Genomic DNA, 18,809 nt, shown 5'->3' with positions numbered 1-18,809 from the left:
GTAAGTAAGTATTGTCTGATTAGCTGTGGCAGTTGTTTTCAAGAGTTCACACTTACCAGTGATCAAATAAAATAAAAGAGTAAAATAAAAGCATATTTGGCGTGCTGCCTGAGGGGATCAAGGGCTCCGAGCTCGGAATTTAGCCCAAACCCAGAGTTATTCCCCGTATCCTGGGAATAGGAACCAGCCGAGAGAGAGGAGTCGGGGTGGTGGAGGGATGCTGAAAACTGTCAAGGTAACTGGATGAGTCGACTGTCTGTATATATGCCTCCTTCTGAGCTGATTATATGGACCATTTGAACGTGCTCCTCCTGAACTTTGTTTATAAAACATCATTTGTCACTTGAACTCTGCAATCTCTCTCTTGTAAGAGGCTGACAATTAGCTGAACATATGACACTTAGCCTACATTTTAAAATCTTTATTTGAATAAGGCAACATTTTTATTTAAAACCCTTTATTTGAATATGGCAACATGATACCTCTTTCTACAATATTTCTATGATTAAATCACAGACAGAGACCCCTTCTCTATCTATTAGTTAGTAATCTTGTTAACATCATCCATAGCAATGAGGTCAACCCCGCCCTTTCAGCAGTTTACATCTTCCACTCTCCCAATGTCATTCTTTGATAACACTTGAAGAGCTTTCTTCTTCTGCCTTATAGTTGCACTGTTTATCATGTCTGATTTTGTGTCAATCCTGTAGGGAAGTGTCGTTCTTATCTTGCGATTCATTTAGAGCTCTGCAGGAGATGCACCATGTTCCAGAGGTGTTGCTCAATAGCTCACCCAGGTGAAAAAGATGTAGTATTAAATGTATTAAAAATGTACTTGAAATGAAAGTAGTATGTTAATAATACATTTGTATTCACAACATGCTTATTTGAAGGGCATTAAAAATATACTGAATTGCATTTTAATACATTTCTAAAAAAATATACTAGAAGTACTTATAAGTATATGCTTAATTACACTTTTAAAAAAATATGCTAAACACAAGCATACTTTTAGTGAATTAGTGTATTTACAGAAAACATACTTATGTTACTCTTACTTAAAGTATATTTTATGTGTACTTTAAGAACATAGCAACATGATTCAGCTTTTAGTGGGTTTAAATGTACTTTATAACCATGTGTAGGCCTACTGCAATATATTTTAAATATTTATATATTTAGAATTTAAATATTTTCAAAAGAAAGATATTTTGAAAAACATTTTTAACATTTACAATGTACCAACTTATAATGTATTATAAACATTTGTCAACTATTATTAAGTATTGCCATAAGCATACTTAAAATTAATATGTTGTTCAGTTTTACTTGTAAAAGGTTATGCTACTTAAAAGGCTGTTGTCCATTACATGATACATTAATTTTAATAGACTACTGGAATTCCCAAGGATTTCAACATCATATTATTTGAAATGCATCATAAATCAATTTTCCAAAGATGCTTAATATATATTTATATATATAATAATATAATTACTTGTGTTTAAATTTAAACAAGTGTAACAAACGTGATGAAACCTGATTGGTTTCAAGGTTGTTGAACGGCTCTGATTGGTTCTTATGATGATGAGCTCGCAGTCTCAGGCAGCCTCGCACCAGATACGCTGTGTGCTTTGAATGTTAATAGAAGACTTAATTTAAACTGTTAAATTATAGACTAGAGCGATCGTGTCACTTTAGAGCACTTGAAAGAGACCATGTGATTCATATGGATTACTTTTTTTTTTTTTGCGATGAACTTTTTGAAACGTGAACAGTTTTGGTGAGTCGTCTTTCATCAGATGGATATAAATCTCCAAGATTTCATTAAAATATCTCAATTTTTCTTTTGTGTGGCTTTTGGAACCCCGTTATTTTGTGACTCCAGGTAAGATTTGTATTTAATTAAAGGTGCTCTATGTAAGTTTTTGACTGTACTAAAGCATGAAAATATGTTTGTAGATGTTTATTAAACATGCTGTGTTCACATACACGTTTCTCTGAAAACCATTGCTACAGCCAGTTATTTTACTTTGAAATTTGCGTTCTGTATCGGAATTTCTGTTTTTGTTTTGGTCTTTGCCAATTTACCCAATAGTATTTCACCACCCCGGGTTGCCAGTTGGCAGAAAATAAATGCAGTGAATTGCAGCCATGGAAGCCAGCGAACAAACTGGGTCAGAGATCACAGATTCTACCTGACCTAAAAAGCCTCAGCATCCATCTAAAAATCTCTAAACGGAAGCATATTAAAACATGATATCAACTCATTATAAATCAATAAATCAACTAATTATCTTACAGTGTGTAAGTCTCCTCGCCTTCCAATGTCAATTGAGTTCGCTCCCGTTGCGTCTTCAAACTGGCAACCCGCGAGAGCGTTGAGTCTGAGGAGGAGGGGGCGGGGCAAACATTCTTATGTAGCCCTCTCTCTCTCTCTCTCCGCGCGCTTACTGGTCTCCAGCACCGCTGCTGCTACTCTGCGCTGTGTTGTGTATGATCATGGGAGGTGGTAGAGGAAGGGGACGCGGACACAGAGGGGTTCGGGATTGTGGCTTGACTGTTTATTGCACAGCACGGCATCTATAGCGTTGATAACATGAACTCAACTTAAGTTTTAAACTATTAAAGTACATTTCAATGCACATGCAATTCAATAGCAAGCTCTCGCTGCTTATATTATGATAGCTTTGTATTAGCCACCACACATTAATCACATTTAAAAGAAAGAACAAAACATTTTAACTTTACATATTACTCTGCATTTAGGTCTTTAGCAGTTTAAAACACAAAATATCTGAATAAACTGAACTTTAGTGTGATAACAACAAAGATATTTTTCATTGCAACTTCCACTATCGTTAACATGGCTTACCTATAGCGTTGATAACATGAACTGAAGAAAAGTATCAACACTACGGTACATCAAGAGGCTCAAACCATGCTAAAGGCACTTGAATCTGCCTTAACACAACAGTGGTATAGCGACATCTTGTGGACAACACAATACACTGCCTTACACTTACATAAAGCACCTTTAACTTTACTTGTCTGTGCCGGTCATATTTTGACAGCGTGTAACAGCGCGTCTTTTTCAGTGCAGCTACATTCAATTTGGTCAATCAGACGCGAACAGATGAAGATGCTGCCCGCAGAAGTTACTGGTAAGTTTTTAGTTGCTGTTTGTATAAATACAAAGCTCAATATTTAGTTTTTTCCTAGGGCTGCTATGCATTTGCTAGTAGATAACACGTGGAATACGGACGTTAACCGCGGTAACATGATACTGACACTAGATATCTGCAACTTAAAGGGGGACTTAGTGATATTTCAAATCCACTATTTGGAAGTTAGTGGGGCCGAGTCCAACAACAAACAGATAGTGAGAGTTGTGCAGGTAAACCACTCCGCACTGACGACCACTAGAGAATGAGGTGTTAGCGTCATTGGTAGTGCATTCGCCTCACCTGCCAGCAGCGGTTCGAGTCTGACTCAGAGCAGGGTGGTTAGAATTGGAGTGTGAGTTTCGGAGGTGGAGCAATGAAGAGAGGTGTGGGTTTGTTTGGGTTGATTTCAAATATCAACAGTGTCCAACAGCGTAGTTCAAATACCACTTACTGCACCTTTAAGCACTGGTACAGTCAAAGACCCTTTCTAAATAGAGGTCCGCGGGATTAAATTTTGAATGAAAGGCGGATTGCGTTCGGTAACTATAGTGTACTTTAGGCGGGAGCGGGCGGTCTGACAATAACCCAGTCGATGCTTTGACATCAGCGCATCTGTGCTTGAACTTAAAGTGAACAAAACTTTGTGCAGTGGTGGCGTTCACACAGTTCCCTGTCCTGAGAAACCTGGCAAGATATGTTCTTTGCATTAGAGGTCTGCGTGAGTGCTCCTTCAGAGAACATTCAACCTTTGTGATCGGATTTTGGAGGAGAGACGTTCTGAAACGGTCGTCAGTCAGCGTCATTCTGTTCTTGCGTGGATGTTTCATTTTGCAGTATACTAGTGTCAGGGAATGAACACAGACAGAGGATCCAAGTGCAAGAATAACAATATTTATTGACAGGAAAACGCTGTACAATAACTTCACTCCAAGGGTCAGACGAGGCAGAGGCTGTGGCGTGCAGAACGGTGGCGTGCAGAGTGGCGTGGCACCGAGTGGCGCAGGGCTACAGCGGGTATCAGAGAACAAGGATAATCCAACCCAGAAAACAGGGCACACGACGAAAGTCCAGAATCCAAAAACCAGGAAGCAACACACAGAGAACACGACACCGGGAACAGCCTGCAACGAACTGACAAAGACCACATAAAGACACGCACAATATATAACAACCACTAACAAGACACGGCTGGCAACAGATCGCAATCAGACCATAACGGGTGACGCCCACACAATCATTCACTCACACCCAAACACACACACACACACACACACACAACACACGAGGGTGAGTAAGTGAATCCATGAACCGTGACAGTACCCCCTCTCCTACGAGCGCCTCCTGGCGCTCCCAGGAGAGCCTACCTGTTGATAGTAATCATCAATAAGAGAGTGATCCAGGATGTCCCTGGCAGGAACCCAACTCCTCTCCTCCGGACCGTAACCCTCCCAGTCCACCAAGTACTGGAATCCGCGTCCCCTTCGCCTAGCGTCCAAAATACGACGAACCGAATAAACGGGTTCCCCATCTACGAGACGCGGCGGGGGGGGGACCGGAACCGGCGGATTAATGTTAGCATGAAAAACAGGTTTGATTTTAGATACGTGGAATACGGGGTGAATTCTACGGTACGCTGGGGGGAATTTGAGGCGGACTGTCACCGGACTAAGAATCTTGGTGACAGTGAACGGGCCAATGAATTTAGGTGCCAACTTATTACATACGGAGCGGAGCGGAATGTTCCTGGAAGAAAGCCACACTTTTTGTCCGACGACGTATACGGGAGGCTTCAGCCGGTGGCGATCGGCCTGGGCCTTGGTGCGCGCTCCCACCTGAATAAGAGTCTCTCGGGCTCTTCTCCACGTGTGACGACACCTCTGGACGAAGGCGTGAGCGGAGGGGACCGCGACTTCGGATTCCAGACTAGGAAAGATAGGTGGCTGGTAACCTAGACTACACTGGAAAGGCGACAGGCCCGTAGCCGACACTGGTAACGAGTTGTGCGCGTACTCCACCCAAGGAAGCTGCTGACTCCAGGAGGAAGGATTCTGAGCTACCCGACATTGCAACGTTCTCCCCAAATCCTGGTTGGCTCTCTCAGCTTGCCCGTTACTCTGGGGATGGAACCCAGACAACTAACTAACAGTCGCTCCCAGTAATCTGCAAAACTCCTTCCAGAATCTGGAGGTAAATTGGGATCCCCTGTCAGAAACCACGTCTACCGGGAGGCCATGAATACGAAAGACGTGATTAATGACAGTAACCGCTGTCTCCTTGGCAGAGGGTAATTTGGGCAAGGGGATGAAATGTGCCGCCTTCGAGAACCGGTCCACTACGGTCAAAATCACCGTATTGCCCTGTGAAGGAGGGAGGCCTGTTACGAAATCTAGCGCTATGTGGGACCAGGGTCTTGAAGGGACAGACAGCGGTTGAAGAAGCCCATCTGGGGAACGATTAGAAATCTTACCACGAGGGCAGACAGAGCAAGCCAAAACAAAATTGCGAACGTCGCGAGCCATGCAGGGCCACCAGAATCGTTGCTTAACCAAAAACATGGTACGACTAACCCCTGGATGACAAGGCAGATTGGAATCATGGCCCCATTGGATAACGTCTGAACGTAACCTCTCTGGCACAAATAATCGACTCGGCGGGCACCCGGGCGGAGGCGTTACCCCTTCTAAGGCCGTGTGGACCTTCGACTCGACCTCCCATGTGAGTGAAGAGACAATGAGTCTCTCAGGTAAAATACACTCGGGAGTGGACGGGCGCTCGGAACGATCAAAAACACGAGATAAAGCATCGGGCTTGATGTTTTTAGACCCGGGACGATATGATAGAGAAAAATCGAAACGACCGAAAAACAGAGCCCACCGAGCCTGCCTAGAGTTTAGTCGTTTAGCGGATCTGATGTATTCTAAATTCTTATGATCGGTCCAGACGATGAAAGGTACCCCCGACCCCTCCAACCAGTGACGCCGCTCTTCCAAAGCAAATTGGACCGCCAGCAGCTCCCTGTTACCAATGTCGTAATTCCGTTTGGCGGCGGATAAGCGATGCGAAAAAAAAGCGCAAGGGTGCATCTTATCGTCCGTGGTGGCGCGCTGGGATAGAACTGCCCCTACCCCCACCTCTGAAGCATCAACCTCCACCACAAACCGACGTGAAGGATCAGGGGCGACAAGAATGGGAGCCGAAACAAAGCGGCTTTTCAGATTGGAAAATGCAGCCTCAGCTGCATTAGACCACCTGAACGCCGTTGCGGTGGAGGTTAAGGCGGTCAGAGGAGCGGCTAGTTGGCTGAAATTGCGAATAAAACGCCGGTAAAAATTGGCGAATCCCAAAAACCTCTGCAGGGCCTTACGGGAATCTGGGATTGGCCAATCCGCCACAGCCTTAACCTTGTCAGGATCCATGCGCACCCCCTCAGACGATACGATATACCCTAAAAATGGAACTGACTGTGCATGAAAAACGCACTTCTACGCCTTGACAAAAAGCCCATTCTCTAGCAGCCTCTGGAGCACTCGTCTGACGTGTTGCACATGTTCCTGGAGAGAAGAAGAAAATATCAATATGTCGTCCAGGTAGACATAAATGAACTGATCGATCATGTCTCTCAATACGTCATTCACGAGTGCTTGGAACACGGCGGGCGAGTTGGAAAGGCCGAAAGGCATAACCAAGTATTCAAAGTGCCCTCTAGGGGTGTTAAATGCTGTCTTCCACTCATCCCCCTCCCTAATGCGAACCAAATGATAAGCGTTGCGCAGGTCCAATTTCGTGAAAAGAGACGCGCCCTGCAGCCGTTCAAAGGCAGAAGACATCAACGGCAAAGGATAAGTATTCTTTACCGTGATGTTGTTCAGTCCTCTGTAGTCAATGCACGGCCGCAGCGACCCGTCCTTCCTACCCACGAAAAAAAAACCTGCCCCCGCGGGAGACGAGGAAGGGCGGATGATCCCAGCTGCCAGAGAATCAGAAATGTATTTCTCCATGACCTCCCTTTCAGGATTAGAAAGTGAATATAACTTGCCTTTAGGCGGAGAAGACCCTGGTACTAAGTCTATGGCACAGTCGTAGGGACGATGCGGAGGAAGAGAAGCAGCCCGGGACTTACTGAACACTTCCTTCAGGTCAAGGTACTCCTCTGGCACGTTTGACAGATTCACCGACGACTCCTGTAACACAGAACGAGACACAGAAGAACAGGCAGACAACAAACAAGACGCATGACACTGGTTGCTCCACTCTGCCACGGACCCCTGACCCCACTCGATCCTGGGCTTGTGTTTGAGAAGCCACGGATGACCCAAGACGACCGGATGAGTAGTAGATCTGGAAATGAAAAATGGCAACTGTTCAGTATGATTACTGGAAGTGATGACGGTTAAGGGCTCCGTGGCGTGTGTGATGGTAGGTAGCTTCTGTCCGTTAAAGGCGATGACAGTTATGGCATGTTCCAGGGGGTGGATGGGTATGTGCAGACGCGTGGCCAGATCGCGAGCTCAATGAGACCGTCGAGACTGGTGGGTAGATCCAGCTGGTAAATCTCCTGCTGAACACGGTCGGCCAACCCATGCAGGAACATATCCCACTGCGCCTCCTCGTTCCACTTGCATTCCGCTGCCAGGGTGCGGAATTTGATGGCGTAATCAGACACTGGTTGGATTCCCTGCCGCAGGTCCGCGAGTTTGTGCACTGCCTCCCGTCCCGTCTCATCTCCTGCGACAGGGTGTGGAACGAGGAGCAGCACGGATGTTTGTTCTCCCACACCGCCGCGCGTCCCGTCAGTAGCGTCATGACCAACGCGACTTTAGATTCCTCAGAGGAAAACGTGTTAGGTTGCAAAGAGAAATAAATAGAGCACTTCGTTAGAAAGGCTCTACAGCATACCTCTCTGGTGCAGGAATACGCGGCTCTTGTAGACTGCTGATGTTGGCGGATGGGTGGGGAACAGACGGTGGAGCTGGCGCAGTGGGAGATGAGAGATGTTGAACCTGGGTAGATAACTCAGCCACCTGCGCCACCAACGCCTGAACGGCGCGAGCTGTGGCCACCACTTGCTCGTCCTGATGATCCATCCGTTGAGCACTCCTGCTCAAATACTCCTGAAGATCCGACGACCTTGCTGGATCCATAATTGGGTCAGTTCGTTCTGTCAGGGAATGAACACAGACAGAGGATCATTGCAAGAATAACAATATTTATTGACAGGAAAACGCTGTACAATAACTTCACTCCAAGGGTCAGACGAGGCAGAGGCTGTGGCGTGCAGAACGGTGGCGTGCAGAGTGGCGTGGCACCGAGTGGCGCAGGGCTACAGCGGGTATCAGAGAACAAGGATAATCCAACCCAGAAAACAGGGCACATGACGAAAGTCCAGAATCCAAAAACCAGGAAGCAACACACAGAGAACACGACACCGGGAACAGCCTGCAACGAACTGACAAAGACCACATAAAGACACGCACAATATATAACAACCACTAACAAGACACGGCTGGCAACAGATCGCAATCAGACCATAACGGGTGACGCCCACACAATCATTCACTCACACCCAAACACACACACACACACACACACACACACACACACACACAACACACGAGGGTGAGTAAGTGAATCCATGAACCGTGACAACTAGTAAGCCAACAGTTTTCGTTATGTATTTTTGGCTTAGCCTATAGTTTTGAGGGACATGTTGTAGGCTATTTAATTTAGCCTATTTTTTTTCTCTGTGATATTTAGCCTATTATTCTTTGTGGCATTTTTTCTCTGACATTTTTAGGGTGTTGACAGCATCATAAGACAAATAACAAATAAAAATCTTGTATATGCTATGCAACGTTTTATATTTGTTATCCACAATCACTCTCTTTCTTTTTTTAAATGTTTAAATGCGAGATTCTGAAAACAATATAAATTTAGCGAAGAAAATCACCATATGCGGATAGCGGGTGAACACAGAGTGAATTTTAGGCGGGAGCGGGACGAAAAAAACAGTCCCGCGCAGACCTCTATTTCTAAAGACTTGATAAATCTGTTTAAAATGTATGTGGTGACATTTGTCTGTCTTATAACAACTATAAAACATTGTCCAATGCTTTGGCAGAAAAAAATAATTAAATGTCAAAAAACAGATACAACATTACATTTAACTTTCTTTTTATTTGCAAATTTAAGTTGTGTATTTATTTCTGATTTCCTGAACAATTTGGCTTCATAATGAGGTAAATGAACTTTGATAAAACATGTTATGAACATACAATTACTTTGTTCAAGCTTGACAATTTTGTCTTTCTGTTTATTTTCTAATATACATTTCTAATTACAGATAAGTTCCTAAGATTAAATTGTAAAGAGGGATGCTTAATGAAACTGCTGAGGCTGTGAAGAGGATAAAAATGGACACTCGTATGTCAAGCTTGATCAGGATATAGTCAAAAGGTAAAATGAGAAGTCAACAAAATTCTAATGAATATCAATGCAAATTATAATACATAATGTATATTCAATCATGGATGCAAAACTGTCATTCATTGGTTAATTTTATATAAATTCTGTTTTCCTTTTCACAGATCCTGTGATAAAGCAGCCTTAAAATACTAGTGTCTGAATTGCAAGCCCTCAGTTGCAGAAAATGCAAGTCGTGCTCAAAGAAGTGACCCTCCACTTGAAGATGAAGATGTGACATTTAAACTCAACTGTTTTCTTGTTTGGTTCAGGCATTTGCATGCACTATTGCACTATTCACTTCTGCACTTTGTTTTTCAGTGACCTTTTTTCAGAAAATTGCATTGTAATGCTTATTCATTGAGGAAAAATTCTGTACTTTTCAGTATTACTGAGTAATGGGAGGGAATGTTCTCAGAACGTTCAGGCAAGGTTCTCCCAAAGTTATGAACAAATGTTCTTCCAATAACGTTAATAGAACGTTCGCTCAAAGTTATCTGGTTCGAATAGAGTACCTCAGGGATGACGTGTTTTTGTAGGCGAACCCGGAAGTTAGCGGCGCACGGGTTCCCTCGATCGAAAGCCTATGCATTTTTCCCATAGACTTTTGGAAAATCGCAAAAAATAAGCTCTGTGTTTAACAAAGGGTTATGACACTTACATGTTTTGTCTATCAAGATAATCTTTACAAGTTAACACAACATTTATACATTTTGAAGCCTAAATAAAGTGGTCAGATATAAAAAGCTAACAGTAGGCTATAAACGGACTACAGCACACCATGGTCGCGGATCAACGTCACCACCACCAAGCTTCCTCAAACTTTATTAAAAAACAACTTTATTTAAAAACATGCTCGCTGATTATGATCTGCGCTGTGTATGAATACTTATCCACTTTTTAATGAGAAATGCTGTCCAAATGTCCTGTTTGTCATGATGACGTCTAAAGTCCCCGCCAAAGGAAGTAGTCCCTTTTTAGCAACCGCCGTCTTTAAGACACAATAAAGGTTTAAAAAATCACAAGCGGGTTATAACTGGTGTGTTTTATGTCATAGATCAAAACGTGAAAATATTTAGAGGCTTTGTTAACCACAGACCTTATTTCAGGTGATTTAGCAAAAACCCATTCAAAAAACGCATAGACTTTAAGGCGATGGAACCAGAAGTCCTGAAATGCTAACTCGCTTCCAGGTTTTGCCTACAAAAACATGTCATCCCTGAGGTACTCTATAACCAAGAAAAAAGGTTTTTAATACATTTAATAACCTTGATGTTTTGGGCATTCTGAGAACATTCTGAAATAACATTTTGGGAACAACAGCCAAACAATCTTAGAAGATATTTTTGTTGGAACGTTCCTCATGGAAAGACTGGAAAGACAACCCTGCTCTTTCACAGGTGTGTGTGTCTCATCTGGGATCTCCATACAATTCATCTTTCTTAATGAGGCTAAAACATATGAAGCCCAAAGCTACTGCAGAAAACACCACTATCATTTTGTTGCTGTTGAAGACGAGGCAGACTTCAGCCGTCGTGAACGGGATTGTGGGAACAAACACTTAGATAGGACTGAAGAAAGACGCCGCTCCAGACTGGCACTGGTCTCTGTCTGACCGCACTTTCTACAGGGGAGAGATGACCAGCTGGACAACTATAGAGAGACTGAAAACTGTGGCACCATGGACGATGGCAGGAGTTTTGGGATATTTCAGTTAATTTGCTATGATGGTAAGGACACGGTAAATTCACTGATAATCTGTGCCAGTATTTCTACCTCACTGTACAGGTGCTGGTCATATAATTAGAATATCATCAAAAAGTTGATTTATTTCACTAATTCCATTCAAAAAGTGAAACTTGAATATTATATTCATTCATTACACACAGACTGATATATTTCAAATGTTTATTTCTTTTAATTTTGATGATTATAACTGACAACTAAGGAAAATCCCAAATTCAGTATCTCAGAAAATTAGAATATTGTGAAAAGGTTCAATATTGAAGACACCTGGTGCCACACTCTAATCAGCTAATTAACTCAAAACACCTGCAAAGGCCTTTAAATGGTCTCTCAGTCTAGTTCTGTAGGCTACACAATCATGGGGAAGACTGCTGACTTGACAGTTGTCCAAAAGACGACCATTGACACCTTGCACAAGGAGGGCAAGACACAAAAGGTCATTGCAAAAGAGGCTGGCTGTTCACAGAGCTCTGTCTCCAAGCACATTAATAGAGAGGTGAAGGGAAGGAAAAGATGTGGTAGAAAAAAGAGTACAAGCAATAGGAATAACCGCACCCTGGAGAGGATTGTGAAACAAAACCCATTCAAAAATGTGGGGGAGATTCACAAAGAGTGGACTGCAGCTGGAGTCAGTGCTTCAAGAACCACTACGCACAGACGCATGCAAGACATGGGTTTCAGCTGTCGCATTTCTTGTGTCAAGCCACTCTTGAACAACAGACAGCGTCAGAAGGGTCTCGCCTGGGCTAAAGACAAAAAGGACTGGACTGCTGCTGAGTGGTCCAAAGTTATGTTCTCTGATGAAAGTAAATTTTGCATTTCCTTTGGAAATCAGGGTCCCAGAGTCTGGAGGAAGAGAGGAGAGGCACACAATCCACGTTGCTTGAGGTCCAGTGTAAAGTTTCCAGTCAGTGATGGTTTGGGGTGCCATGTCATCTGCTGGTGTTGGTCCACTGTGTTTTCTGAGGTCCAAGGTCAATGCAGCCGTATACCAGGAAGTTTTAGAGCACTTCATGCTTCCTGCTGCTGACCAACTTTATGGAGATGCAGATTTCATTTTTCAACAGGACTTGGCACCTGCACACAGTGCCAAAGCTACCAGTACCTGGTTTAAGGACCATGGTATCCCTGTTCTTAATTGGCCAGCAAAGTCGCCTGACCTTAACCCCATAGAAAATCTATGGGGTATTGTGAAGAGGAGATGTGCCAGTATTTCTACCTCACTGTACACTCAAAAGCAAATGTAAAAAAAATATTGATTTATATTTAACATTAAATATAAAGCTGATAAAGGTCATGAAAATAATGTGACTGTAGGCAATTTTGAAACCATTGCTAATATATAGTCTGGCTTTCCAAATCCATATGCAATTTTGCAGCCTGGCCCCTAAAAATTAACTGTCACAGGAGGATATTTATACGACATAACTAAACTAACAAGCAACGTGGGGAAAAACACCATCAGTGACCATGAGACTTTAAAAAAAGAAATTTCAAAATAAGACTCTTTTATAACATATGAAAGAGTTTGGATCTATGCAATACGCTATTTACTTTTTATTTAGTGGTTCTGAGTCATTGTGTGAATCAAAACCTTTGAAAACAATGACATAAATGCAAATATTGCATTTCTAAAAACTTGGTGATTGGGTTTTAAAGTAGATTTTTTAAAGGTTCTTTTGAACATCCTTATTACTTATAATCCTCATTCATGTTAGTATGTTAATGTCTGATATTTTAGTCTTTTAAAATGCATTCATAAACACTGAAAGACTCTCCATTGGCAAATTATACTAATGCTTTAAAGAGTTAGTCCACCCAGAAATGAAATTTCTGTCATTAATTACTCACCCTCATGTCGTTCCACACCCGAAAGACCTTCGTTCATCTTCAGAACACAAATTAAGATATTTTTGATTGAATCCGAGACTTATATGACTCGTTCATAAACAGCAATTTAATTACCACTTTCAAGGTCCAGAAAGGTGCTAAAGACATCGTTAAAACAGTCATGTGACTGCAGTGGTTCAACCTTAATGTTATGAAGAGACGAGAATACTTTTTGTGCGCCAAAAACAAAACAAAAATAACAACTTTATTCAACAATATCTTCTCTTAAATCGTAATGTCGTAATTACCGTAATTATGAGATTTCAACTTGTAAAAAGCGTTCATGTCCTCGTAGAGCTTGTAATTACAACTTGTAAGCTGTGATTTTTTGGAGAGCTCCTGCTGTACCTCCTGACTGCTGCGGATTCATTTAGGCTTCGATAGTGTTGCCACAGAAAGGCAAAATTCCCAGTTCAACGACATGAACAGCTCCGAGTAAAACGGCATGTGTTGTCCTCTCGAGACTAAGGTAATTACGAGATGGCGTGAACACAGCATAAGACTTAAAGGATTAGTTCACTTTTTAAATGAAAATTAGCTCAAGATTTACTCTCAAGCCATCCTAGATCTATATGACTTTCTTCTTTCTGATGAACACAGTCGGAGAAATATTAATAAATATCCTGACGCATCCGAGCTTTATAATGGCAGTGAACGATACCAATGAGTATGAGCTGAAGAAAGTGCTTCCATCCACATCCATCCATCATAAACACACTCCACACGGCTCCGGGGTTTTTTACGATCTAGCACATAATTTAAACTTTTAAGTCATAATGGTGACTTTTACCCCCGGTTTCACAGACAAGGATTAAGCTAGTCCTAGACTAAAATGCATGTTTGAACTGTTTTAACTGAAAGCAACTAGTACTAGCGAGCGGTGACTTTTTTATCCGGGTATGCTGTCATGTCAAAACTGTGCCCGGTGCAGATATGTACGTTGGATTTGTTTATTATAAGCGACGCACAAAGATTACTAGTTTCTCTTTGGCTGCTGCAACTGTTTGTTATTGCAAGTACAGCGAAAGACAATGTGATCAGATGATGTTAGCTATTTGTTGATGATAAAGATACTGTCATCATGTAGAGTCTGATTGTCTGATTTCTCCCAGTCTAATCTATGGTATTAATTTCACATTATTTCTTATAGCAACTCTATGATTCTACAGTATTAGACCCAACAGTGTTTTAATCAGACATCAAAGATTAAAACAAACAAAAACAACAACAACAACAAAAAAAACACTGTGCACTAAAAATTTAAGCTGCTTTGACATTAAGACACACACAGACATCAAGAATCAGTGAATGAATCTCAATAACAGTGACATGCTTCATGCCGCAATGCATTCTGGGTGCATCATACAAAACTCATCCATGGCTCCCAGAATGCATTGCGGCATGAAGAATGTCATCATTGTTGATTCACAAGTTGATTCTTGAAGTTTGTGTGAGTCTTATTATCAAAGGTGTTTAAATTTAATTGAATCTCATTGTGAATCATCTTGAATCGAATCATTCTGAATTTGCAAAAATCGCTCTTGAATCATGAATCAAATCTTTCTTTCCAAAGATTCACACATTTAATTTATTCCAGGAAGCTGAAATTTTGATTTTTTGTAAGTGACAACATATCCTAAATATCATCCAAACACATCAACAATCAAATATAAATTTTACATATTTGTTAGATTTAATTGACAGTTCATTGTGACATCACTTCACTTCTGCCTTTCTAAAAATAAACCAGATTTCATTCTGCTGAGACACAAATAATATTATTCTTAACATCTGCTGCTCAAAGTTTTATTGATATAGATAATATTAGTGAAAACATACAGACACATAAACACACCAGATATACAAAGAGATTCTTAAATCAGACATATATTGTGTTACTATTTTAGACATCTAAAGAATATTAAACATTAATGTTAGAAAACTTTGATAAGATCACATTATGTCATGATCATTAACATACAGAAATAAAACAGACACTTTTAAAACACAATTAGTAGATTCACTCAGAAATTATTAAAGAACAAATCAAACAAGTAAATAAGAAAAATAATGGAGAATAAAAACAGTGAATGTAAGTAAACACACAAACATTCATGTGTCTTTTCACTCTTCATATCTGCTGCAGATGAAGTTGAGTTTGCGAGTTTCAGGAAGGCTGATCCAGCGCTGATCTCCTCCAGACTGAACTGCTCCTTTTCTCTTCTCGAGGCGGCAGTCTTCCGGTGTCGTTCCGTTCCCTGGAGCCCAGTTCTGATAGCACACGATCTCTCCGCTCAACCAGAGCCACATGTTCATGCTGCAGTAGTTGTGTAAACCCAACCACACCGCCTCAGTAGACGCCTGTTTAACCACATTCATCACACGACGCTGAATCTCTTCTGAATGAACCGAGACCAGATCCGTATGATTCTGTCTGCAGTATCTCAGAGCTTCAGGCCACGTCAGATTCTCTTTGATCAGAATCAGTTTATCTGGACACAAAACAAACCACAAGCAGAAACTAGAGAGAGACTGATCAAAAACAACATGCAGAACAAACACTGTGGAGGAATTTGTCATGTCAGACATGTAGTGTGAACTTTAAGATATCTGGAGGTGATGGATGGATTGTGTGTGTTTTGTGAGGATCTGCTCACCTTCATGACACACAAAAGGATATTGTTTGTTGCAAGAGATGTCATTCCATTGTCCCTGAGCGTTCGGATAAATCTCTACACAGATTTGATTTCCTCCAGCATTATTAGGTTCACCAGTATTCCAGTATCTGAATGAGGAGTTACTCTGATCTGACCACTGCCATGAGTCTCTGAACAGACCGATCCAGACATCACCAGATATGAGACTATCACTGATGAACTTCTGAAGCTGTTGACTCTCATTCTGGTTCCTCACACTGACCAGATCAATGTGATTCTGTCTGCAGTAACTCTGAGCGTCTCTCCAATTCTTCGTCTGATTGACAAAGACGAGTCCTGTGTTCACTTTAAGAAAAACAAATGGAAACAGATTCATGAATCAGTTTGTTCATTATTCTTATGCTGCTTTATGGTTTGGATGTGAATAAGAGCAGCAGTGGAAACATCAGAAACACGTGTCATTCAAAGACTGTTTCTACAGCTGATGATATATTAAATATTCAGGAGTACACCCTGAGTACTCTAGCAACAGCCTACCAACAACCCTAGCAACTACCCAGAATACCCTTGCAACCGCATAGTGACACCATAGCAACCACCCAGAATTCCTTAGCAACCACATAGCAACACCTTAGTAACCACTCAGTGTACCTTAGCAACTGCATAGCAACACCCTAGCAATCACCCAGACTACCCTAGCAACCACATAGCAACCACCCCAAGTATCTTAGCAACCGTATAGCAAAACCATAGCAACCACCCAAAATACCTTAGCAACCGCATAGAAAAACCATAGTAAGCACCCCAAGTACCTTACAAACCACATAGCAAAACCATAGCAACCACCCCAAGTACCCTAGCAACCACATAGCAAAACCATAGCAACCACCCCAAGTACCTTAGCAACCACATAGCAAAACCATAGCAACCACCCCAAGTACCTTAGCAACCACATAGGAAAAACCATAGCAACCACCCCAAGTACCTTAGCAACCACATAGCAAAACCCTCACAACCACTCAGAGTACCCTAGCAACCACATAACAACACCCTAGCAACCACCCTGAGCACCCTAACCCTGTCTGTCTGTCTGTCTGTATCGATTCATCCATTCAAACTAAAACTTAAACTATTTCAAACTGAAAAGCTTCAAACGTCAAGATTTTCAAACTATTTCAAACTTTCTAGCGAGGCTTTTTCAAGCCAAATTAAAGTTTGTCTTCAAAGTTTTTATAATTATACATTTAAATTCACTCCCATTAACATATTTAAATGTAAATATGCTAATGAAAATTTATTTAAATGTGTTAAAAATATATATTTCAGTTTTTTATATCAATATATGCTAAAGCGCAATAGTACTACATTTAAATACCTTTTCATTAGAATATTTAAATGTGTAAAATCATACATTTTAAATATGCTAATGCAAATTACTTTAAATATAAAAAAATATATTGTATATTTAAATAAATGTTTATATTAATATATGCTAATGCAAATAAATTACACATTTAAATTAGTCTCTAAATGTGTGTGCGTGTGTGTGTGTGTGTGTGTGTGTGTGTGTGTGTGTGTGTGCTGTTAATGTTTAATGTTCAGTTATGTTTGACGTTTGAAAGAGTTTCTGTTATTGAAGTTTTGATCATTATTGTTCAGAAGAGTAGAGATTATGGTTCAGTTGTGAATAACTGCATGTACTAATACTATGAAGCTTGTTGTTTTGATCAATGATCATCTTTGCTAATGTAAGTACAGTAACAAGTTTGTTTCTACTTGTTCTGTGCAGAATACAGTCTTTTAATTGAACAACACGACTCAAAGTCAAATACAAACAGATAGTTTATATTCACTCAAAATCAAAACTGAGAGTCAAATTAAAATAAAGAAGCACTAAAAATATTATAATCATTGTATCATAGACTAAATAATTTAGGAGATTTTACATGATTTATTCATCTAGATTCCATTACAGAAATCAAGCTATAAAAACTACTCAAATATCATGTGTAATATTGTTATCATATGTTTTGTTTAAGTCGATCTCACACATAATTTTTACAGTAACACAATAATTCTATTTTGTTCATAAATATCAAGATGGAGCAAGTTCTTTTATGTCTATTATATTTTAAACTTTTATGCATTCATTAATTTATTAGAATTTATTATAAGTTATGTTGGTCAAAACAATGGTTTGATATTTTTTGAATTTATCATTTACAGTATAAATTTTACAGAAAAATATAATTCTCTACACTCTCTAATGTCAGATTCCCACAGTTATCAACAACAAAAGATCAACATTCGTTCAATATCGGTTTATTTTCTACACAGAAGTTGAAAGTGGACAAATATATATTTATGACCAGATTAAAAAGTATCAGAATTTAATATTGCATTAAAATGTTGTACAGTATACAGTGTATCTTTCTATAAATAATGTTTGTTGTCATTGTAGGAAACTGAACTTACTGTTGTTAGATGAACTGCAGATGAAAGTCAGGCTGATACTACATGACCCATCATGCCATTGTCCATTTCTCATCATAACACACTCATCTCTGCCATCAGGTTGTCCAGGAGCCCAGTTCAGATAGAGCGCAGGATCACCTGAAGACCACTGCCATTTATCAACACCCGTCTTCTGCAGCCCAATCCAGACATGTCCATCATTCACACTCTTGTTCAGCTCGATCATGTCGTTCATGTTGTCAACGGTGGCCAGATCTGTGTAATTCTCTCTGCAGTATCTCTGAGCTTCAGTCCAGGTCTTCATCACGTTTATAAAGTGATACTGACGCTGAACACATTCAGATACGGAGCAGAGAGCTGTGAAAGAGAGGGTTTGATTTAATGCTTTTCATAACAGAGTCAAACCTGATGAAAC

General features: G+C 40.8%; 1 protein-coding gene across 10 annotated transcripts in view; it reads right to left on the bottom strand.

The window, feature by feature from the left end:
* LOC127515946 (C-type mannose receptor 2-like) overlaps nucleotides 1-18,809 on the bottom strand; it is a 177,283-nt gene that overhangs the window by 90,658 nt on the left and 67,816 nt on the right. For 4 of the 10 annotated variants that reach the window (XM_051900130.1, XM_051900131.1, XM_051900132.1 and 1 more), the window contains exons 3-4: nucleotides 18,395-18,751; nucleotides 15,920-16,264 (exon numbers count right to left, since the gene is read on the bottom strand). The exons of 5 other annotated variants lie outside the window; for them this stretch is intronic. In XM_051900130.1, the coding sequence (XP_051756090.1) occupies nucleotides 15,920-16,264; nucleotides 18,395-18,751 (702 nt within the window). Of the gene's footprint in view, nucleotides 1-15,035; nucleotides 15,755-15,919; nucleotides 16,265-18,394; nucleotides 18,752-18,809 lie in introns of those variants that run through there. One more of the 10 variants, XM_051900129.1, reaches the window with a different exon arrangement.

The sequence above is a fragment of the Ctenopharyngodon idella genome, chromosome 7 (assembly GCF_019924925.1).
Source record: "Ctenopharyngodon idella isolate HZGC_01 chromosome 7, HZGC01, whole genome shotgun sequence".
In the NCBI taxonomy this organism is placed as follows: Eukaryota; Metazoa; Chordata; class Actinopteri; order Cypriniformes; family Xenocyprididae; genus Ctenopharyngodon; species Ctenopharyngodon idella.
The sequence above is the reverse complement of the archived record's forward strand: the minus strand, read 5'-3'. Positions and strand labels throughout refer to the sequence as shown.